Source organism: Schistosoma haematobium, chromosome 4, assembly GCF_000699445.3.
Source record: "Schistosoma haematobium chromosome 4, whole genome shotgun sequence".
In the NCBI taxonomy this organism is placed as follows: Eukaryota; Metazoa; Platyhelminthes; class Trematoda; order Strigeidida; family Schistosomatidae; genus Schistosoma; species Schistosoma haematobium.
Genome location: NC_067199.1, coordinates 21,589,648 through 21,615,638, shown reverse-complemented (window position 1 = coordinate 21,615,638; position 25,991 = coordinate 21,589,648). Strand labels below are relative to the sequence as shown.

The 25,991-nt window shown below is 38.4% G+C and overlaps 1 protein-coding gene across 1 annotated transcript; it reads left to right on the top strand.

Moving 5' to 3' along the window:
* Positions 1–485: 485 nt before the first annotated feature.
* On the top strand, positions 486–25,459 carry MS3_00007644 (uncharacterized protein; the record flags this gene model as incomplete). Its single annotated transcript, XM_012937261.2, has 9 exons — positions 486–551; positions 587–737; positions 775–862; positions 895–1,092; positions 1,135–1,497; positions 10,098–11,975; positions 13,076–13,595; positions 22,184–22,325; positions 23,535–25,459. The coding sequence occupies 9 exons, from the start codon at positions 486–488 to the stop codon at positions 25,457–25,459; spliced, it is 5,331 nt and encodes a 1,776-aa protein (XP_012792715.2).
* Positions 25,460–25,991: the final 532 nt, after the last annotated feature.

Genomic DNA, 25,991 nt, shown 5'->3' with positions numbered 1-25,991 from the left:
ATAATCACTTGAATCATTTTAGGAACCTGCCAGCCAAAACTGTAGTCACAGCTTATTAGGTCTATTCCCACTCATCAAGAGTACCTTAATACTGTATTGTGATGGCCTTTATCAGAGTTTGACTGAACTAGTCTTACCTCTTCCTGATAAAACACTGTTTAGTGAAACAAACCAATGATTAATAGAATGTTTTTTTTCCAGTTTAGTTCTTATGTAATAGGTCTCTGAATGTCGGTATTGGTGGTCCATATTCAGTAGAAATGAAATTTTGTACGTCAGAGGTTTCTATTTCGACAAGACCGCATATAACTATTTGGTTTTGTTCAAGTAGCCCAACACGTGAAGCGCGCACTCTGGTTTGTCCAACCTATGGTGTATGGTTTTAGATGTTTTGCTGACATGCTGTAGTATCATCGGGCGTTATACTCGTAAAAGTAGCAAAGCTGTCGCATGTCGGTGAGGCTTTTTGAGTTTCGTTCGTTACAATGGACCGTTCGATTTTGACAATGTCATCTAACAAAATCTCACCGAATTGTTTGAAACTTGTTAAGGTTTTGAACATATCAGGATATTATTAAACCTTTAGGCTTCTTCTGATGACCGTGATGCCCGAGTCATATCCTCCCGGATGGGTATGACTGTTCCAGAATTCATGAACGTCCTGGGTTACTCGAGTACTACTGAACAAAATATCTCTAATTCAAGTAGTTTGGTATGGCCCAAACATACAGAGTTAGGTAATGGATCCCTTTTCTCTAATTTAGGGTTCTCTAGAGGTCAGAGATCCCTGGTCATCAGTTTATCAATATGAACCTACTGATGTTAGCTGGTGCATTCGTTTTAAAGCACTAGGGTGTTATAAGTAAGCTTTCTCATATTGCCAAATGAATTTAGCTTTATCCCACCTCCTTTCATAAACCGTTCTTATAAAGTACCAACAACTCCCATCCCGGCCTCTGATCTTAACAAAAGTACGCCTACAATTGACCAAGTATCTCCCGGTAGTAGGACAATACATACACTCCAGAAGATAAGTACATCCGAAAAATCAAATGTGGCTCCAGGGACTATCACATTAGCTGAGCGTCATAAGTGAGGTCTTTTAATAGGCTTGGTAACATAATGTAATTTCAGGCTATGGGAAGATCTGTTATTGTCTGATAGCGAAGAAGAAAATGAAGAGAAGCCAAGACCAAGAACATCGTCTAGAACTATTGCCGTTGAGACACCAATAGATGACGGTGATATGTTGGTTAAACCAGGTGATAAAAGCACGTCAGAGAGCCTTTCTATTCTCAATCATGCACTACGTCCACCACCACCATTCGTCAGTCCACTCTCCATCCTAAATGCTGACGGTTCCGGAACAGAATCTCCTATTCCAAATACCCAAAATGGCTTCATAGATCTGCCGCAAATTGATGTTAATAAACAAGATCCTCTTGAATCAAAGATATCCGGGCGTATTTCCGAGGCTCCGACCGAGTGTGTTGTGAGGTAGGTTGTTTTCGTCAAAATATCTGTTGCTATTATTGTTTGATAATTTTTAGCGTGATTAGTTTTATAATTAGATGCTTCGACCTAGTTAAGAATTTTATCCGAAATGAACTGTAAAGTTATTTCTTGTTACCCTTGATATTTCATGCTACTCAATAATAACCACTTCTATACTTACAAGCTATAAATTTCCGGAATCAATGGATTTTCCTCATAAGATATGTGAAAGGTTAAAGACGCTCATAATCACAACGTCATGTTCTAATTTAACAGATTCGGTGCAGACAGTAGTGGTGTGAATCTGTTACCTGGAGAAAGACTACTCGATCTTGAGTATGCGGATGATATTGTCTTACCGCGCGGTGATATCTAAGCCATGCAATCTGCACTTAATCAGCTGGTAATCTATGTCCACAGGTATGGAATGTGCCTTGTACCTCCTGAGTGCAAAGTATTCTTTTGAGATCGACAGGAGATTGTGCCTTCGCTTACTCTTGGCAGTGAGTATATAGTAGTCGAAGTTTATATATATTCGTGTAACTGTGTAAGTTCTGATGATGGTGAATAGTGAAATCAGTTCACCTATAGTAAAAGCCAGAGGCGGCTTATGCCAATCTGGGCGATGTTTTTTTGCGTTTTTGATGTTATTCTATCCATAATATGTTTAATACATAGATCCAAATGTATATTTCACTCGTTTCTCCAAACAGTAAATAGCAAAGGGAGTATTTCAACAACTAGTGCTTCTTCTTGTATCTGATAGTATTTGGCTTCAGAGTAGGTTGTGCTTTTCAAGTAAGCCGTTGAATACGCTTTGAGATTTATGTACGTAATAACTATCAAAACAAATATTACCTAGTAAAATTTACCCTGATAGCTGTACAGTTTCGAAATACACGGTTCAAAAGTTTGAGCACGCGTCTAGGTCTACAATATCAGCCTGTTATACTTTCATTTATTTGAATACAAATATTGGTACAAAGGGGCACCACATACATATGCGCCACACAATAATGAGAATGTGAAGAGGTAAAGAATGTAAGGTGCGTATAAGACAAAGGGGAACAATAGCGAACATAAATTAGTGTACGATAGTGAAATAATGATAATGGAAGAGACAGTTCAATTAGCAAAAGTACAGCCATAGAGAATTTTTTCACTTAAAGAAGTTACGTCCTTTTTTATGAAGAAAGTAAAAGAAGGTTACAGCAGGATCGCTATTGGATTCTATTCTGAGCCATATGTGATAGCGTCTCTGGCCACTGTGTCGCACTATCTGGGATAGCACTAAGCATGAGGGCGGAACAAGCACTGTTAGAGTGCATCCCCGTTAACAGTCGTTTATGTGCTGTTCGGCTAAACGGCTCCGTAAGAACTCGGAAGGATAGGGACACACGTCGTTGCCTTTTTGTCGTTTCTGCCTACGCTCCCACCGACTGCAGCTCAGATGAAATGAAAGATGAATTTTACAGAAAGCTATCTGAACTTCTTCAGAAAGCTAAGCGTTCAGACATAGTACTCATAGCAGGTGACTTTAATGCCCAGATAGGTAGTTTAAACCAAACAGAAAGGCATTTAGGTGGGTATTTTAGTATACCGGCACAGCGAACAGATAATGGTGATCGTCTGCTGCAACTGTGCTTAGACAATCATTTATTTTTAGCAAACACTAATTTTAAGCATAAGGAGAGACATCGTCTAACATGGTGACCCCCTACACCAAACCAACGATGGACTCAAATAGACCATATTGCCACCAGTCATCGTTGGAGAGGGTCGGTAGAAGATTGTCGTTCATTCTGGAGTACCTGCTTGGACTTCGACCATGCCCCAATACGGGCACGCATCTGCTTGTGCCTCACTGGACGCAAGAAAGCCACATTAAAAAGACCCATTAGAACTGAATTGAGTAACGAGAAAACCAAAAGTAGGTTCCAGTAACAACTGAGGTCACACTTAGGTAGTTCTGAAAACGAGGCTGACCCAGATGTTGCTTGGAAAGATATACAAACAGCTGTGGAAACAGCAATGAACTCTATTAGTGACTTAAACCACAGAGTTACAAAGAACCAGTGGATTTCTTCAAAGTCTATCACACTGATGGATTCTCGCAAACTCGTCCCATCAGGTTCCAAACAACGAATCAGATCTAGGTTAAGAAAAAGTCTAAGAAACGACCGTGAGCAGTGGTGGGCAACGAAAGCAAAAGAGATGGAAAAGGCGGCGACTATAGGGAACACAAGACAGCTTTACAGACTAATAAAAGAAACTGGAACTAATAAGTCAAGTGTAAGTGAGATTATTTTGGAAAAAGACGACACTCTCATCTGCTCCCAGTCCAGACGTTTAGAACGATGGGCGGAACATTTTAGGGAACAGTTCAGCTGGCCTTCAGCTACTCTACAACTACCCTCCATTCCCAGACAGTGTGAATGGAACATTGAAGTAGGTCCCCCAACTCTTGCTGAAGTTCAAAAGGCTATAGTTGGTCTGAAACGAGGAAGGGCAGCTGGTCCAGATGGATTGGCTCCAGAGGTCTTTAAGGATGGTGGTCCAATTTTAGCGATTAGGTTGACTAATATTTTAGCTAAGATATGGGAGTCAGACGTAATCACATTTGACTGGTCGCAATCACTTATCGTCCCAATATATAAGAGAGGGCCAAAATCATCCTGTGACAACCATAGAGGGATTAGTTTGACTAATATGGTATCTAAAATACTAGCCTCGATAATTATCAGACGCCTAACTAAGACTCGTGAACTGCAAACACGAGAAAATCAGGCTGGCTTCAGACTTAATTTTGGCTGCATCAACCACATATTCACCATTCGTCAGGTTCTAGAACACAGGCATAATTATCGGCTTCCGACAATGGTGATCTTTCTTGACTTAAAAGCAGCATTTGACTCCGTAGACCGCGAGATTCTGTGGCAGTGTCTGTCATTGAAAGGAGTACCTCAGAAGTACATAAACCTTGTGAAGGCTCTTTACTCGAACACTACTAGTCGAGTCAGAGCTTATGGCGAACTGTTATCTGCTTTTGCAACCTCAAGTGGTGTCCGTCAAGGCTGTTCACTTTCTCCATTTCTGTTTAACTTCATCATAGACCTACTGATGGGTATAACATTCTGGTCGACTGAATTCTCGGGTATTGATCTCCTTCCAGGAGGTCCACTTATCGATTTAGAATACGCAGATGACATAGTCCTGTTTGGTGAAGACGCTGATAAAATGCAGAGTCTTTTGGTAGCACTAAGCAACAATGCCAGAATGTTTGGAATGAGCTTCTCTCCCTCTAAATGCAAGTTGTTGCTTCAGGACTGGCCTGCGTCAACACTTGAACTAAGGATAGGGAGTGAAGTAGTCGAACGCGTCGACAACTTCACTTATCTTGGAAGTCTGATCAGCCCTAATGGGTTGGTATCAGACGAAATCTCAGCACGGATTCGAAAAGCTCGTTTGGCTTTTGCCAACTTACGTCACCTATGGCGAAGGCGAGATATCCGTCTATCAATAAAAGGACGATTATACTGCGCGGCAGTCCTTTCTGTTTCAATTTACGGCAGCGAAACATGGCCATTAAGAGTAGAAGACACCCGTAAGCTACTAGTATTTGACCACATATGCCTTAGAAATATTACTCGCATCTGCTGGGATCACTGGGTAAGTAATAGTGGGGTTAGACACAGGGTATTAGGGAATGATGGTAAATCAGTTGATGAGGTTGTGAATCTTCATCGACTGAGATGGTTGTGCTACGTGTTACGTATGCCTGAACACTGATTATCACGACGCACAATGCTGACTAGTGTTGGGGATGGTTGGAAGAAAGTTAGTGGCGACCAAACCAAAACATGGCATCAGTGCTTGAACTCACCAACTTCTAGTGTGAGCCATGTTGGTAGATGCAGACTACTTGGTTGGGGTCCGTGTGACTATCGTAAACCATGGTTGGAGACTCCTGGTGACATGGCTCAGAATCGATCACACTGGCGTCGGTGTATACATTCTCTGTCTTCCCTTAAACTAAGAGATTAAAATCACTCCATATCTTTCTTTCTACTAACTAATTCTTTCTTCCTGTACTGTATGCTTATATGCAATCTTTCTCCTATATATTACCACCTTTGACCTAACCACTCATATGAATCCGGTATTCATCTTGCTGTGCTAATGAGGTATGGCAACCTGGACCGATGCATATTTGTGCTTGGTCCTACGTTGTAGCTGACTGACTGACTGACTGACCGAACCCCAACCAGGGAAACGTGAAAGACCGACAGAAGCCAGTCCTGTACATCCTTCTTTTTACCACGACACCATGTCATACACTGACCACCTCTCCGCCTCTTCCAACCAGTCTCAGCGTCGGCAAATAATGCACGACGTGGAATTCTCTGGGACGGCATTCGTAGAACATGTCCAAGCCACCGAAGTCGATGTTTCAAGATGGTAACACCAATTGGGTTATCGTCACTGAGCCCGAACACAAGATGCCGAACCTCTGCATTACTAACATGGTGTTGCCACTGGATGTCGGCAATCCTTCAGAGACGACGATGATCAAACACAGAGTCGCCTAACATCCTCAACTCGGAGAGGCCAGGTTTCACAAGCATGGAGCAAAAGTGCTCTCACCGACGCGTTGTAGATCCGATCTTTTACAGCCAGACTAACATCACGAAGGCGTCAAAGATGGCCCAGATTGGCATAAGCCGCTCTGGCTTTCATTATACGTCCATTGATCTCATCACTCACGCCACCACCAGCACTTATGCAGCTACCTAGATACACGAACTTCTTGACTATTTCTATCTGCTCACTACCCAGGGTGAGTGTAGGATCAGGGTCCTGCCAGTCTTGTAGAAGTACTTTGCACTTCGAAGGTGCAAAGCACATGCCGTACCTACGGACATTGATTACCAACTGATTAAGTGCGGATTGTATGGCTTGGGCATTATCGCACAGTAAGACAATATCATCCGCATACTCACGGTCGAGTAGTCTTTCTCCAGGCAACGGATTCACACAGCCATTACTTACATCCATCAGAGCTGTTTCCAGGTCATCGATAGCAAAGTTGAAGTGGAATGGTGAGATTGGGCAACTCTACCTAACCTCACTGTGTGAACGGAACAATGGAGAGAGGAGGTTGTATGTCCTCACTCTGTCGGAGGTGTTTGTATATAGGGCTTTTAAGATGTCAATAGACTTCTCAGACACACCCTTCTGCAATAGACACTCCCAGAGAACAGTCCTGTCCAACGAATCGAAGGCAGCCCTGATGTCAAGATACACTACGATTGTTGGCCTTTGATAAGTATGACAGTGTTCTAACGTTTGGTGGAGGGTGAAGATATGATCAATACATCCTCGACCAGAACAAAAACCAGCCTGCTCTTCGCGAGTCAATCTTTCTCGGGTTTTGAACGATCTATGAAGTATGACGGAAGCCAATAATTTGGACGCAATCGGAAGTGGACTTATTCCTCGACAGTTGTTACAGAGACTGCGTGAACCCTTTTTAAAGTTAGGGACTGATTGCACGATGTTGAAACACTCTCTAACTCCCAAAACTTTGTAAACAACGCAGTCATTTCCTTAACCAGAAGGTCACCACCATCTTTAAGAAATGTCGGAGGTAGGTCATCTGGGCCCGGTGATTTGTAGCGCTCCAAGAGTTGGAGTTCTTTGTGGACTTCCGCCTCATTCGATGGATTAGTCGACACAGGCCTTGGAGGGCAGGACAGTCTGGTCGATGTTGCCGGAGCAGCAGACCAGTTGAACTGCCCTTCGAAGAACTCTGCCCATCGTCCGAGACATCGATGGGTGTTAGTGATTGGCATCCCATCATCCTCACAGATTGTTTCGCTCACACCAGACTTCTTGCTGCCAGTGGCTCGGATAAGAGCTTCCGGTAGTCACCAGATGTAGCTGCTGCTTCCAACTCATTAGCACACCTCGACCACCAAGCTTTTCGGTCCTTACGCAAACTTTGCCCAATTTCGTTACGTAACAGTCATCGTTTGTGGAAAAACTCACGGTCCACCGAGTAGACCAACGGGCTTCAATAAGTTGTAAGGAGCGTGAAGAAACCCAGTGCTTATAAAGTGGACGTTTCGTGAAGCCGCAAGCGACTTTACTCGCCATTTTCATGGCGTCATCCAAATGCAACCAGTGCTGATCTATACTTTTCGGTGGGATGGTAGCTAGCCTTGAACCTATCTCGATTTGATATTTAGTTGCAGCAGAAGCTGCAACCAATTTACTGACATCGATCTGTTTAGATCGATGAATTTGTTAGCCACTGGAAAGTAAGGTAAGATTAGCGCAAACAAGTGCATGATGAGAGTCCAGATTTGTACTTCAAAAGAAACGGTAGTCTTGTACACAACCACGCCAGCGGTAGCTGATCGCGATGTGATCAATCTGAGTCCAGGTTTGATATGCAGAGGGAGGACGCCAGGTGGCACATCAGCGATGACTGTGCCGGTAGTTAGTGCTAGCCAGAAACAGGTTGTGGTCTGTGCACAGTTGCAGTAGACGGTCTCCGTTATCTGACTTGCGGTCAACAATTCCCCATCAGTCACCTAAACGACTCTCTTCTGTGCCTAGACGCCCGACCTGAGCATTCAAGTCTCCAGCTAGTACTACCATATCTGTCGAACGCACTTTCTGTAAAAGAACTGTTAACTGATGGTAGAATTCATCGTTGATTGCGTCCGGGCTGCAATCTGTCGGAGCATAGGCGGAGATGACGATAGACCATTGTTTCTCACACTGATTTCTTCTTACTTTGATAGGACTTTGTAATTTGACAGCACATAACCGACTGTTGATGGGGATCCAATCGACTAGTGCTGCCTCAGTTGTAGCGCTTAGTGCGACACCAACGCCAACGAGACCAGACGAAGATGCCACAGCGTCCCTGGATAAACGCACGTAAAACAAGCTTTTTGAAGCGACAGATGGAGATCGAATTTGTAGTACTTCACCAGAGTCTTGAATACGGGTCTCGGATAGACAACAGACGTCGATATTAAAACTTTTTAAAGACATAGCCGACCTTATCTGTTGTCCGATCTGCATTAGTGTGCGAACGTTGAAGGCAGCCAATTTGAATGGTATATGTGGTTTCAGAAAAACTGATTTAGTACTCATATTCGGTGGTAACATACAATTTTCAACCGGACAGTGACTCAAGGACGTTTAGATAGAACAGAGTTTCCACCATAGGCGAGCTGCTGTATAAGTTGAAATATACCGATACAGAAAGTGGCAATAAAGATAGTAGGTAAGTGATGTAGTAATTAAAAAATATTATGAAATGAACGCGAATTGTCTGGCTTAATCGAGGACAGAATAGTATTTTCAGTAATTATCGTCATTCCATTTTATTTGTGTGTGGGCTGTGATACTGCCTGTTTCAGTCAGTCAGTCAGCTACAACGTAGGACCAGGCAGGTGGTTCTCTTAGGGGGTCACACCTGGAGCCTTTGACCTAAAGGTCTGACCCACAGGGCAGTGGAGCATCGTGGGGAGATGCCGTCCCATGTTAGCCGGTGACCAACAATAGGTTCATACGCCATCTGTCCCCTCAGGGTACTGGAGCCCATGTGCACCATTGGTTTGGAAGCAAGATTTTCCAGCTCCCCTGGGTGGACCCAACCTGGTTAAGGTGCCGGACATTCGCTTTTCGTCCTCCTAATTTCATAAACAACACCCTCTTCAGAAGAATGCAGTGAGTTAGACTTCCCTGGCAGTGGTTGCATTCACGTGACCTTGTGAGAGCATTTCGATTGAGATAGTCAGCTCTCCCACTCTATCGTACCAGGGCATATGAGGGTCTGTTATACTGAAATTGATCCTTATTCAAAACGTATGTATGCAAATATTTTTGTGGAGCTTTTAAGCGAAGTATTTTTGTTCTTAGCCTCTCGCTTTGTGGAAGGTCATGTGTCAGAATATTTTCACTCCAATTAGTGATTACGTAATCTACAGGAGAGTTTTTATCTACCTTTTTTAAAGATGCACTGATTTCATATGAAAGTTCCTTTGTAATGTAATTCTATTACTCTCTGTTACCTATTAATGAGTAGTTTTAATAAATAAAGTCACCACTTCAAAAAGGGATTTTCGACGGTTTATGAACTATATGAAAATATATTCTTTCTGTCCATATTATCCAACATGTAGTAACATTAGTTTCGCTAGTATGGATTGATGCTATTGAATAGCATATTTGTTAACCCAGTCTCAGTTTTACCATGTGTATTATTCTAAAGCTGGTACTTCTTTTGAAAGCTCATTCTACTGTCTACTAGCTTACATGGGTTTGAGTATGTACATTTTTTGTAGTGTTACGACAGTAGTTGTTCCTATAGGAGGAGCGTGTATTTGGTTTTGTCACTAAACGACAATTACGATGTTTAAATACTAAGAGGAGTTATAAAATATCTAGTCTTATGATTAGCAACTACCAGAAGTGTACTTATGGCTATTGACTACTCACAAATACAAACTTAGTATTGAAATAAATAATGTATTTTAAAAGCTGTTATATTGAAGTTTGTCCCTTTTACTATTTCAATGAACTAGCAAATCTGAAAATCCAATGTACTTATCTGGAAGTCGACCATCTCCTTTAACTGCAGAAAATCCATTACGAAAACATTATCCAGAAGATTTTAGGACGTCACTTCCAATCAACAATTCAAGTGATAATAACAACAACGTTTCTAGCAGGTTGACAACAGTTACAAGCACTACAACTCCAAAATTGACAATACAGAAGCCAATTCTAGTGTTGAGTGATAAATCCAATTCCAACCATGATATCGTAATTAAGCCCCGTACTGATACAATAACAAATAGGACAAGCGAATATTTCAATGAGCATTGTAAGGGTCCTGAAACCAAAAAAAATTTCATTCAACGTTTGCTTTTCGAATCAGGACAGTTTTTAACTCAGAAAGACTGTCTGATCACAGAGCTCAGCCCAATCCATCATAGTGACCCAGTTAATATACTTACAAAACCATCTCAGGTAATTGAAGAAAAATCTGTGTTTACTGAACAAAAGTTGGAGAACGCAACCAATTCTCCTGATGCTCATCAAACACCATCAGATGATTCTAATTCAAAAATCAACTGCAAATCATCGCATCAAGAATGTACCCGCTCAGATGGTAAGAATGTAACACCGGAAAAATCAAAAACAATGGGTCACCAATCGTTATTCCATTCTAACCGTCGAAAAGATGTCGAAAAAGTAGATGCTCGAACTGAAGATAAGACTTTTAAACTTAATTCTGTTTTCGTTACTCAGGAAGGATCGAATGAATTATCCATTAACCGTAATTGCCTTTCTAGTTTATCATGTCCCGTTGATGAATACATCCCACCTACTGCTAACTTAACTCCAGGATTGGCGAAACCTATCGATACACTAGAAAAAGAGCTCAACAGATCAGATGTCAATGAAATCACGGAAAAAAAGACGGGTAATAACGAAGTTCAGACTCTTATTACAAATATAGATAAATCTCATAGTTATATGAATAATTCCAGTAGCATGCCGCCCCCAGCTCACGATTCCACTGGTAAGAAGCTAAAAAGGCGATCAAAATGCAGCTCAAAACTTACAGTATCCAAGGTGTCAGTCACAACACCTAGTTCTGAGTTATCGACTCATGAACAACCACAAAATGATTCTGATATGAAGAAGGATATCAATGATTCTGTTTCCTTAGTTCAGAATACTGTGGGTATTTATCCTCTTCGTGACATCCCATCTGACTGTTGGATATTTCCTGACTTAACGGTAACCAAAGTTCGTAATAAAATACAACAGTCCTTCTCTCGGACGTCAAATTCCTCACCTAAGAATGAAGAGGTTCCCATTAGTTTTTCTTCATCTGATTATCATTTAATTAAAAAAATGAGAGATATTCTGCGTGGTGCTGTTGAAAATGACAGTTCAGTAATCTCCAAGACCAATCAAAGTAGACGTACTCGCTCCAGGTCACTTACAGGTATTTTACTCGTCCCACCACCCAGTTTCACTGGATCATGTGAAACGAAACAATCACACCATCTAGCAGACGAACCTTCGTCTCATAAGAGTTACCATGATATTTACACAATGACGTCGCCTCATCTTAATCGAACTACCATCTTAAATGATGTAGATGTTCAATGTGACATATGGCCTAGCAGTAGTAATAATAATTTGATATCTAGTCGTTTTGTTTCACAGTGTTCCGTTGGTATAATTAGCACTCCTACTCAAAAGCCTCTTGGTACTGTGCCCCCAATTCTCCGTGATCCAGTCTGTGATCTTACTAACTTGTCATCAAATATTGCTCAGAATTTACCGCAGTTGGGTGGTCAATCACTCCCATGTATGAATCTCTCTGATAGTTTGCTTTTTATTGAGGAACAATTTGGCAGGATCATCAAACAGGAGAATGAAAAGTAAGATTTTAATTGTTGAAATTAGTTGTCTTATTATGCATGGTTTTCATTTTTTCCTGGTTAGAATCAATCATTCATTTTGTATGTTATTTTGACAGTTTCTAGTAGTGGATTCCAGAACATATACATCTTTTTTTTGAGTTCATCAATATTTTATGTTCATCCAATCAAGTACTGGTGTTCTCAACGGCACTTATAATCAGCACTCATCGCTTCAAACAAAGTTATCAGATTGTTAAGGTACAACAGTCATCTCTTATTATAATGGGTACTGTACATCAGCATAATTTAGTAATTCTAAGGGAACGTTATAGTTCGATGCAAGTATCCTAATTATTAAACATTACTAAACCTTATTACAGTTTCCGAAGATTAACTTTTCATACAGAGTAACTAGATCCAAAATTCTTATGTACTATTTGTCTCCTAGATTTGATATATGCACTAACTGAATTATTATTTGACTGCTCCAGTGATATATATATATATATATATATATATATATATATATATATATTACAATCCTTATGGGTTAAAATGCAGTCATGTTCTAGAGTAATTGTTTATTGTCATCTTCATAAACGTTAAGCATAAGGGAATACCCCCCCCCAGTAAGCAGTTAGCTTTATCTTCCATATTTCATTATCATTGCTTCACAATAGATCTGTTGTTCATCAGTTTAGATACTACATTTTCCCTAATAAGTCTTAAGTTTCAACTTCATTCTACTTGTCAACTATTTTGTAAAACAATTTAGTATTGTTAGTCATCACGTTAACGTTATATGAACCTAAACCTGTCTACTGAGCTACATATTTTTAGTTTGGAATAATTGTGGGAAACAGAAATAAGACTAAGTTTTATATGGTGTGTCCCTTTTTAATATCTTGATGGACAATATCACTTTGTTTTGATATAGTGGATATAAAAATTGTCAATGAAATGTGTTTGTTTTCACTAAACATGTAATGTATCAAGTCAGTACAATCTTCCATATCCAACGGTTACAGTGAACATTTTACTTCACATTTTCTATTTCACGAAATATTTAAGAATTTGATACGTATAATGTTTATTTTATTTTTAATTTTCTTTGGCAGACTACAGGATAGTAACCCATCGAGTGAAATATTCAAAGCAGAAGAATGTAAATTCGAAGCATCTAAATGTTGGAAAGCGTTAGTTAGCGCTATATCCTCTTGTTCTCGTGATAATAGTTCTAGTGAAGTACCAAATCGTTCACAGATGCTTCTTAATTTACAACCACTTCATGAATATCCAGTACAAATGACTAGATCAGTAAAACACTATTTAGCTGCTGCATACATCTTTGAATCCAAAAAGGAAATACTCAGGGCTATTGATATGCTTACTGAAGCAGCTAATCAAATTCAACATTGCGTTCGTCGAATGCATCGAGTCGAAGCAAAATTAACTAAACGTCGTAATCATCGAACTGAAGTAGAGAATTCTCCTGATACAAATGAATTAACAATCAAAGTTAAACGCGATGCTAGTTGGATGTACTTATGGTATTATGTTTTAATGAGAATCAAAGCTGCCGTTGGATTTCATACATATCGTTTAAGATTACAGTCAATAGACAACTTGCGTGAAGAGGTAAGTTTCTATTTGTTCTATTTTTTTGGTTATTAGATTTATTATTTAGTATTCTTGATAAATACATATTCTCCACTAATTATCCTGTGAAATATATTCAACGGTAGTAATTTTTACTGTTAATATACGTTTATATCTTCGGTTGGTTGAACAAATCCAAACTTTGTTTATATCAAACTATTAAGGATCTTAACTAATCCTATCTTTATCTTCAATCACTTGTAACGCGATTATACTTCAATGTAACCATAAATAACATGACAGCGTTTGTAGGATTTAAAAAAGAAATTAGATAAGTATTGATAAATACTAGTCAAAAGGAGGGAAAATAGTTGCTTAAAATTTTTACATTTTTATAAATTCTCTTTATGAACAAAACTTGATCATCGTCGGCACAAGTTTTAATTTCAATATGTATATGATCGAAATTGAAACCTATTTGATACTTGACCTGCATATGGTTGTAGGATTCTTTTACAGTAATCATTTAAACACAAGTGTCTTATTGTCAATTAACTACTGTATTTCTTGCAAACTGTTTCAACTTTATCGCTCAATTTCGGGTGTTAAAAGCATCGAAATGCCATACCTAACAAAATTTCAGTTCCAACGAAACCGATAATATAAGATGATATCACTCACTGATGAACTGTTTTCGCTATACCTAAAGACCTCAAAATTTCACTCATTGTCTATATAGTTCTCCAACAAGTTTAAGAAGTACTACTGAAACAGCAGTGCTCTAAAAATAGCACTCGGCCGAAGTCGTTTATTAGAAAGAGTCAAATCTCGTGATAGAATGAGATTCTATTGAAGTGTTGTATATCCAGTTCTAGAAACTGAAGCTATCATATACAATTTTGGTTTTTGGTATGCAAAGATTGCTCTTGTGTGTTAAACCTTTACCAGCAATCTCAAACAATTATATACTTCATTGTCTGAGTTCTAATTTTTCACTATTTAGGAAGGTTATAAAAAGATGCTAATCATCAAATGATTTTCCTTATTTTCGACAACTTATATTATCGTGCAGTAATATTGCATCCTTCAAGTACTTCGAATATGCCTTTTGGGAAGTAAAAACGTCTGTTCACTGAGCATCGACAAGACTGAATGTCCTGATCGGTTGTCTAGACGCAAGATTCTCATTGGTGGGAAGTTGATAACCACGAGTCGGGGAACGACGAGCATCTACCGCTTTGTGCAAACCGCATTGTAGAGGAGGATTTTTGTGTTCTGATTAGATGAAGTTTCAACTATTAAAATAAATGCATAGAATGCTAATCTATATATGAACGCAATGATAAAATGTAACCGAGTGATGGCTACTTACAAAACCATATGATTGACTTACGTCCTAGAATAAGGTCAAATACAAGACCACTAGCCGGCTGAATAGTTTACCTTGTGAAAAAATAGAGTGCTTCTATACAAAATATGAACCCGAAATAAGCATGATAAAATGTTATGGACGGAGAAAATCGGCATGTAGGTAACTGATTCTCCAATGAATTAAGATGTGAGTGCTAAGCCTAATTTTTGAGCGTTGTATCGAACCGCAACCTGATTTTGACGAGCTCCGTCTTCCGACAGGGTCAACGCCGATATAATTACTACTTGGCCCGACCGTTACTGCTACCTTGACGTGCTGGTCGGGCTTGCCTATCGTCATGAACCAATTGAACTATACTGGCTGGAACAATCGTTCCTCAAGGTCCTACCATGCCAGACAGGTCGGTTGAAGAGCGGTAAGACTAAAAGCAGCAAACTCAAGGTTCGAAGGTGAAGTCGTGCTTCTGACTGTACAGAGGTGTGGCGGCAGTAAGGTGTTTCCTTCAGACAACCAGCATAACAGCGATGCTGCTTTCCCACAAGGAGAGGTGGGGCTAGAAAAGGTCGACCATAAAAATACACACCTTGCCCTTATCCCGCTGAACTATCGCGAAAATTATTCACAAAAATGGTCATATATGACCGGCCTCAAGCAGTTGTCTCTTGAGCACTGCGGTCACGCTCTCAGGTCACCAAGACCAACTCTAACCCAATTTCCTTTTCAGTTGCTTTTAGAAGAACCCCTCCATGGTGTGAGAAACCGGGAAGTGGTAACCGCCCTCATGCCTCTAACAGCACTCAAGATCACTACTGCCTGAGATCCTTCCTGTCCTTCTAAACCCTAAACTCAGATTGATCTCACTACAGTCTACTTCCTCCCGTATGGATGTGTTTCTAGACTCTTATCATAGCATGGTTCGGACCAAGCCCATCTTTTTTTTTTAGTATCCAGCATACATTTCGTCCTAAACGGATTGGTATAAGCATATTATCTACAGCTTCTGTTGTACCAAATATCAAACCGAACCAAATACAAGGCTAGCTACCAGTCATCCTACAAAAATGGGTCCTTTGATTGGGCCATCTCTTCTACTTACAAGTATATCTAGGAAGAGAAGCCTGTCATTCTTCTCTTCACATGAAAGGCTGATGTGGTTTTGAAGTGTTAAGTTTATTCAATAAACAGTTCATATTCTCCTTTCTTGCACAAACAACTAAGATATCGTCCACATATCTCTTATAAAGTGACATGTTTTCGATGAGGTCTTCAGTCAGATTTTCAACATGAACACATCTGCTAATAACGGTCCTAACGGACTAGCCAAGGCAACCCCATCCATCTGGCGAAAGTATTCATCTTCAAATATAAACTGGACTTTATCAGTACATAATAGTAGCAAGTCTAAGAATTTTTTAAGTAACAGGTAATTTAAGGTTGTTCAAATATATTTAGTCACATGATATATCAATAGTTTTTTTCAAAGGTACATTTGTGAACAAGGAATTCACGTCTGATTGTTCGAAATGTATTGCGTTAATATATCACATAGTTCTGATAATCTTATTATTATTACAATATAATTTATACATTTGTGCAATCCAACGATACTGTTTCGATATTACTACTGAAAATAGACAAAATGTTCCTTAAAATTTTTGATCTAGCATTTAAAAATCGATTCTCTTTTCTAAAAAGCAATTACTTCATTACTGAATACATTGTTATTTGATTGTTCAATAATTCATCGTATATGACTACTCAGTAGTTTAAATGTAATCAAAATAGAGATTCCTATTTATTTGAACACAAATATATTGGTACAAGAGGGCACCAAATATATATGCGCTACACACTATCTGTCGAACCCCAACCAGGGAGTCGTGAAGGACCAATAGAAGCTAATCCTGTACAGCTTTCTTTTTTACCACGACACCATGTCATACACTGACCACCTCTCCGCCTCTCCTAACCAGTCTCAGCGTCGGCAAATAATGCACGACGTGGAATTCTCTGGGACGACATTCGTAGAACATGTCCAAGCCACCGAAGTCGGTGTTTCAAGATGATGACATCGATTGCAATATCATCTCTGTGCCCGAACTCAAGATGCCGAACCTCTGCATTACTAACATGGTGTTGCCACTGGATGTCGGCAATCCTTCAGAGACGACGATGATCAAACACAGAGTCGCCTAACATCCTCAACTCGGAGAGGCCAGGTTTCACAAGCATGGAGCAAAAGTGCTCTCACCGACGCGTTGTAGATCCGATCTTTTACAGCCAGACTAACATCACGAAGGCGTCAAAGATGGCCCAGATTGGCATAAGCCGCTCTGGCTTTCATTATACGTCCATTGATCTCATCACTCACGCCACCACCAGCACTTATGCAGCTACCTAGATACACGAACTTCTTGACTATTTCTATCTGCTCACTACCCAGGGTGAGTGTAGGATCAGGGTCCTGCCAGTCTTGTAGAAGTACTTTGCACTTCGAAGGTGCAAAGCACATGCCGTACCTACGGACATTGATTACCAACTGATTAAGTGCGGATTGTATGGCTTGGGCATTATCGCACAGTAAGACAATATCATCCGCATACTCAAGGTCGAGTAGTCTTTCTCCAGGCAACGGATTCACACAGCCATTACTTACATCCATCAGAGCTGTTTCCAGGTCATCGATAGCAAAGTTGAAGTGGAATGGTGAGATTGGGCAACTCTACCTAACCTCACTGTGTGAACGGAACAATGGAGAGAGGAGGTTGTATGTCCTCACTCTGTCGGAGGTGTTTGTATATAGGGCTTTTAAGATGTCAATAGACTTCTCAGACACACCCTTCTGCAATAGACACTCCCAGAGAACAGTCCTGTCCAACGAATCGAAGGCAGCCCTGATGTCAAGATACACTACGATTGTTGGCCTTTGATAAGTATGACAGTGTTCTAACGTTTGGTGGAGGGTGAAGATATGATCAATACATCCTCGACCAGAACGAAAACCAGCCTGCTCTTCGCGAGTCAATCTTTCTCGGGTTTTGAACGATCTATGAAGTATGACGGAAGCCAATAATTTGGACGCAATCGGAAGTGGACTTATTCCTCGACAGTTGTTACAGAGACTGCGTGAACCCTTTTTAAAGTTAGGGACTGATTGCACGATGTTGAAACACTCTCTAACTCCCAAAACTTTGTAAACAACGCAGTCAGTTCCTTAACCAGAAGGTCACCATCATCTTTAAGAAATGTCGGAGGTAGGTCATCTGGGCCCGGTGATTTGTAGCGCTCCAAGAGTTGGAGTTCTTTGTGGACTTCCGCCTCATTCGATGGATTAGTCGACACAGGCCTTGGAGGGCAGGACAGTCTGGTCGATGTTGCCGGAGCAGCAGACCAGTTGAACTGCCCTTCGAAGAACTCTGCCCATCGTCCGAGACATCGATGGGTGTTAGTGATTGGCATCCCATCATCCTCACAGATTGTTTCGCTCACACCAGACTTCTTGCTGCCAGTGGCTCGGATAAGAGCTTCCGGTAGTCACCAGATGTAGCTGCTGCTTCCAACTCATTAGCACACCTCGACCACCAAGCTTTTCGGTCCTTACGCAAACTTTGCCCAATTTCGTTACGTAACAGTCATCGTTTGTGGAAAAACTCACGGTCCACCGAGTAGACCAACGGGCTTCAATAAGTTGTAAGGAGCGTGAAGAAACCCAGTGCTTATAAAGTGGACGTTTCGTGAAGCCGCAAGCGACTTTACTCGCCATTTTCATGGCGTCATCCAAATGCAACCAGTGCTGATCTATACTTTTCGGTGGGATGGTAGCTAGCCTTGAACCTATCTCGATTTGATATTTAGTTGCAGCAGAAGCTGCAACCAATTTACTGACATCGATCTGTTTAGATCGATGAATTTGTTAGCCACTGGAAAGTAAGGTAAGATTAGCGCAAACAAGTGCATGATGAGAGTCCAGATTTGTACTTCAAAAGAAACGGTAGTCTTGTACACAACCACGCCAGCGGTAGCTGATCGCGATGTGATCAATCTGAGTCCAGGTTTGATATGCAGAGGGAGGACGCCAGTTGGCTCTCATCACTCTCGGCCATAACAAGGCGTTTGGGGGCGGAGATTCCTGAAATTCGTGATTATTGAGTTATATCACTGTGATTCGATTATGAACTGATTCTCAACACTAATTCATCCATTCAATTTATTTCACTAATTTATTTATTTATTTGAACACATAAATATGGGTACAAGAGTGCACCAAATACATATGAGCCACACAGTTTCACTAATAAGTATAGGAACTATATATTGTGCAAGGTAAATCTGTTCTCTAAAACAAAATAATCCGCATTTATTAAGGCAGTCATTTACAATATATATATCCACGTGATTGCTGTATCAGTTGTTTATTTCTGAAATAATCGATTTCATCGCAAGTTAAGCGACATAATCCCTTATATATATATATATATATATATATATATATATATATATATATATATATGCGCAACAATCTATGGCTATTATTTTTCAAATAAAATTCATAGTACTGGCTTTCCTGCTTCTTTAAAAAATGCAGCATTTACAACAGGTCATGACTTTTCCTCGTGTGTGTGTTGTGTCAACAAATTGTTTTACTTTCTGTGTTTGCATAATCAGTGTGTAAATTGTTTATTCGCTGTTAAATCCATTGGTTCCTATTTTATTAGTATTTATTCCTTATTTGGTTTCAAAAATGAACAACCCTACGAAAATGTTTGATTGATTTTAATATAATTTTAAAAGCATATAAACTAAGGTTTTATTCTCTATTAAAAATAAACAAATGCCATCCTATTAATCTGATTGACTAATGGGCTGCTATCAGTTACAATGAGATCTTTCAAATTTCGAAATATTACACCATGAAACAACTAGTAGTATGTCATGAGAGTTGTAATCAGGAAGTAAGGTTGGTATGATCGGTCACATGGCGCATTTTCTAATACTCTATTCCACTAGAATTTTTATCTGCTATTAATTAGTGACTAAGACTGTGACCAATATGGTGTGTAACATCTCTATATACGATTACTTCTAACATCATGAACACTCATTTCTGTATTACCCTCAGAGTAAAATGGAACATATAGCCAGAACATACTTGGCTCGTATATATGTTGTTTGACAGATTTTATGAAAAAAAATCATATGGCTTCCCCGTTGTGAACATTTAGATTTTATTTTTTTTCTGGTAAGCGTTTTTAGCGAGTTGGTTTTCTACGGGATGGGGACGCTAACCCCATGCCCAACCCTCCTCCTTTACCCGGGCTTGGGACCAGCAGTAACTCTAGAAGAGCTACAGGCGGAGTTGAACATTTAGATAACACGTATTGACAAGTAGCTTCAATAGATAATTGTAATGCATCACTAAAATTTGTTAAGAACAGTACACTAATTTATTGCTCAGGCTGTAAGTTGAATTGTGTAAAATCTTGTAGAAATATGTGTAGGAGAAAACGTAGTTATTTTGCATCAAATGTGTTAAGCCTAAACACTAGTACCATTAATGCGAAGTATATGTCATATAATATAATTATTAGTTAAAATTGTAGGTTCTCAACTAATAATTCACTGGTTCAAATCTCACCTTACCTACTTCAGTTTAGTGATCTAAGTGTAGTTGATTTATCTTCAAGATAATTCCTGCTGTACTCTATTCTTTTATGAATGAAATCTCACATAATAACATCAGATTAATTATTGACCATACATCAATATAAATTGGAAATCACAATATCCTCATGGCTCCATTATAAGTGGAAGGGAACTGAAAAAATAGGTCCATAATTAATCAATAATCACCTAAGTGAGGTTTAACATACATAATAGTTAATGCTCCAAACAGAATAATCCAAGTATTCAATAAGTATATGAAAAAAAAACTCACAAATTTTTATCAGATAATCCCAAAAGTTGCAATTCAAACGATATTCAGTCCACCCTTACATTGACGGACATTTCTTATACTATTATATCAATAGAAACTAAATGAGAAGAGTATGTATTAAAAAGTTCAGCGTTAGAGTAAAATTAGTGATATTCTCTAATATTTTTGCTCTTACTTTTCGATAATTCGTACAAGGAAAGTCATTGGTACTTTTTGATGTTGAATTGACCTTTGAATAATATCACTTTGGTTGAATGAAAAAAATACTCGATGTAGTAATATGCTTGTTTTATCGAATCTTTGTTCTTTTACTTCTCGTAATGACTAACATTAATCCATAAGATTGTGGACATCATTATTACTGCCTTTTTATTCTTAAAATAAAAGCAATATATTTTACCAGTTTCAAGGGCAATAGTCAATAATGATGTGTATGTAACTTCTGGACTTCGTTGATTTATTATTTTATATGTAGTTTCAAGTATTTTTAGTTGTTGGCGAATAACCAGGTTACTTGTGCTTCTAGTTTGTACAAGAGTACCAATCCTCTAACCACCAGGGGATTCGATAATTCTTGGATAAATTCATAGCGAAGCCAAACGAGATCTATGGAAATCAGAAAACATTTCATTAGACTATTCTTAATTGTTGATCCTTTCCATTCATAGGAAAGCGTTAAAAATTTTATCATATAAATTAAAGGTTAACCAGTTTAGTATAGCTTATCAAATTTGGAAATACAAAGTTGTCTAATGTCACAAAGAAATAAATAAGCTCCATATAAAACTAGGAATAAGTAATCAACTAGGTCATAAGACCGTCCTACCATGAAATACGTAAATAACGAAAGTTACAATATATACTGCATTTAATGTTGTTAATTATGTCTTAATTACGGATCACTTCTGTTAGCAACAAAATTACAACTTGTTAGATTATTGTTTCCCAGGTTAGTTAAAGTGAAATGTTTTTTATGTTTTAGAGAGTTTTATCTGTAGCTATAATACAAAGCTCAGTTATTGTTTTTGGTTTTATAAGTTTAAACTGTTTTTGAAGAGACTTTTCTTTCGATGAAAATCTTTCATTTTTCTGTATAACAATGCTCGTGACTATTGTAGTACTCTTGTTCCAATTTTCTATAATGAATTGTTTTATGATATAAATAAACTGTTTGGGACTCATATTGGTATACTAGTGAGTATATCCTGTATTTTTTGAATCAATATTTCTGCTTTTACAGAAACTAAAGTATCTACTTCCAAGATCACTTTTCGTAAACGATTTCACTCGATTTTACTTTTTTGTGTAATTTCTTTATAGATAGACGCAAATCTTTCTGTGGTAAAACAGCACATTCCTAACCTAAATGATAATATTAGTTTGCCAAAAGTTTCGGATAGTCCTTCTTCATCAAAACCATCTTCAATTAAGTCGAAAGTTACATCTAATTCGTCTTCTGAAGGTGAGAGAGTTACTCATATAATAAATAATAATTTCCTGTGAACGTAACATTTTATCTGAAATTCGTCAACCATATCCTATAAAATACATTACACAGAAAAAATTATGAAATGTCTCATCAATTTATGTTTTTACAATGATGTTATTGTTGATTACTTCTCATATATCTTAAGCCATACGGTTTAACAACTCATAATAAGTAGTTACTCATTATGTAACAGTGGTCTTAGCTTCAATATATCAAGGATTTTGATCGACTCTTAGCATCACCTTAACATCATCCACATATAATAGCAATATAGTCTTTTAAGGTTTACAAGCTCGCTAAAGTAATGAGTGTATGTGGTCCCTTTACGTAACCTATGAGTTTCTGTTCCGCAAGCACTCATTCATTGGAGAGATTAAGTTTTTGTATCTGTTATCAAGTCATAACTACCCTGATAGGATATTTTTCACAGATCTCTTGAAAGTCCTTTAAAGCATCAGTGAAATAAGGTAACCAGAATCTGTATGGAATATCAATGAGAATTCCAATCGTTTTACGCTTTTGTGCAACATAAGAGAGCCCATCATTAATGAAGGTTAACTTGGAAGAAATGAAAGGTGGTGACTTCTAGAATTATTTTTTTAAAGAATAGAATCTAAGTGAAATTATTAATCATTTCACGTAATTTCCATTTCACACTATATCATTTTCACTACATGATAGTGCAATAGAAATGAGCACTAAATATTAGCACCTAAAATTCTATCAAGCCCATATAAATAGCGGAAGGATACTGATTGATTCGTTGCTATAATTATAACAAAATCATTAGGTATTTGTCTTAAGTGTTTTTGTAGATATAATGTTCGCAATATCATTGTAACCTGTGGTTAAAAATGTAAGGTAATGTGACTCAGAACCTTTGGTGACAATGCATTAACTTGCCATTTGTTTCTTGGAAATCCTGAGCCTAACTTCATTCCATACTTTACACCATTCGATCTCATTCGTGACTTATGAGCCTTAATTCTTATGCTGATCTCTCAATTACAGTTGTCTTAGTCTCATCCTAGTCTCTCTTTTTATATGAAATATGGGTAAATTGAGCTAGTAAACATTTGTCCCAGGTCTTGGGTTGTCTGTGACTGACTAAACTATACATTTGGAATTCTCGATATTTTTCCTCTAGATAATAATACATTAGTATTTTTTCTCAACTTTTAGATTTGAAGATGTTGGAATCTTTAGTTGTCCAATTTTCTCGCTTTAATCAATTAACATCTTGTGTATATAGTGCAATGATAGAATGGCAACAGGCTGATGAACTAGTTACAAAAGTTCCACATCTTAAGTCACCCGTTGGACGTAAATCAGAAGGTTCAACTGATACTACCGGTTATACTTCATTTTCAGGACATTCAAGACCAATTCATACTATAGATATTGACATCGCCAGTTCATCAGAAGGAGCATATATCAATACTTCTCAAATCCCCATTCTAATTTTGTTACGTTATATGGATGGAATTTTTCATGTTCATCCACTTATTATTGATCAGTTGAAATATCCTTCTGTACAAGAGTCATCTCAGTTGAAAAATAATAGTTCAAGTGAAATTCAAAATCTATCTACTGTTTCACAAGAACAAAAGTTTGTAACTTCAAATTCCACCTTGATAACTGACTCGGTTCCCGTATCTGATACGATCTTGTCAACAGTCTCTAGAACTCCTAACAAACAACAACAGCCATCAAATAATTTTGCACAATCAAAGTTCGAAAATACTGAAGCTAATAACGTTAACTGCCACCCAGAACCTCCCAGTACCCATGGCATCGGTGAGCGGCTTTTGAAAAAGAAGTCTCACAAGAAACACTTTTCTGATGCTAACCCGTCTCCGAGCTTAGTTTCTTCGTCTGTTGCGAAACAATTCTCACTTCATCATTTCGGTGCTTTAGATGAGAACTGTTCTGATGCCTCTGTACCTTCCTCTAAACCTGATATATCCAATATTCCTAAACGGAAATCCAAAAGACGACGTTTACTGCAGTCTAATGAGTCAACAGATATATTACCCTTACCCATAGATGCTTCTTCAACTAATACAGATACTGATTTGGATAGTTATGGACGATCAGCTTCTTTTAATAAGTGCAATGAATCACCTGGGAAAAAATCCCATAAGCCTAAAACTGTACGTAAATTAAATAATCTTGAGCCAGAGTGCTTTGAAAATCGGAAGCTCGATCGTATTGATAACTCAAGTTCACAGGAACGTGGATCACATGCAGATGGTCACTTATTTTCAAAGAAAAAATCAAAACGATCGCACACACACACAGAACATATAAAACCTAATTGTAATATGGTTTCACATCCTTGTAGAATTATTGCTTCTGATGATCAGTCGCCTGGTGCTTCCCCTCCTCCATCACGAAAATTTTGTCGCAGCAAGAGTGTAGCACCGATTGCACCGAAATCTCCTTCTAGTCATATCAGTTCACTTTCAAATGTACCTAATGTAAGTTGTCCTATTTCAGTTGAAGATAATACTTATCAGCCGAAAAGAATTAAACCATTACATTCTAAAGTACACGGACGACGTATTTCCGATTCTCAATCTGATTCTGACTCTTTCCCGACACCAACCTATAAACCATCGATCCCCGTCGATTCTCCAGATGCAAAGAACAAACATAGTCAACGTCGCCGTTCTCGTTCAGTCCATCTCTCATCATCAAGGCGAAAAAATGAGTCACCTGTAGAAGTCCCTAGCAATGCTAACGCATCTGAATTGTCACAAGACTCTATAGGTTACAGTCCAACTAAAAGAAGTCTAATAAACGGTGGCGCTTCAAATATACCTGACGCAAATTCTTTACCTGTTTATCATGTTTCTCATATTTCCCCAAGTCCACCTCCTAAGTCACAATATAAAAATAAGTCTAGTAACAGTCAGAATGATTTAGTTCGATCTAAAAGTTCTCACCATTCTAACTTTAAATCACAATCATCAATTGTTAAATCATCATCTGAAGTCCCACCATTTTATGCCCGTTGGATCAAGGAGCCTTCCAGTACGGATCGCTTTTCTAGTACTTCATCAAATAATAGTAATATTAGCAAAAAACACCAAGCACAATGGTAGCTTGTATACGTAGAGACAGTTCCTCTTTCAAAATTTAGAAATGTCAATATCACCATATTTATGATCCTAACTTTTGGAATTTAACGGTCTTTCATCACATAACATTGTATCATGTTGTGAATTGTATTATCTTCAGAACGCATTCAATATTAACTTTTTTTCTTTCCTACTCGTATTTTTTCTGTTTTTCACTGTGCTATTTTGAATAGTGAATTTCAACTGTATTTTACAATTATCAACCTACTGATTTCAGTACAATTTCTTTCTAAATGTGTGCTGTAAATGATCGTATTTCTCCTTTGACAATACCTTAATAGATCACTGTCAAAAGTCATCAGGTACATTATACTACCCTAACTACCGCATTTGATAATTCGAAATATATTAATCTAACTATTATTATGTCACCGAATTGCCACATTGATGATAAAAATTTTCACTATCCCCCTGTTAGCCTTGTTCTTTATTATACACAGAATACTTTCTGCAAAATGGAAATTTATATCATTATTTGACTCAGTCGGTTGCTTAA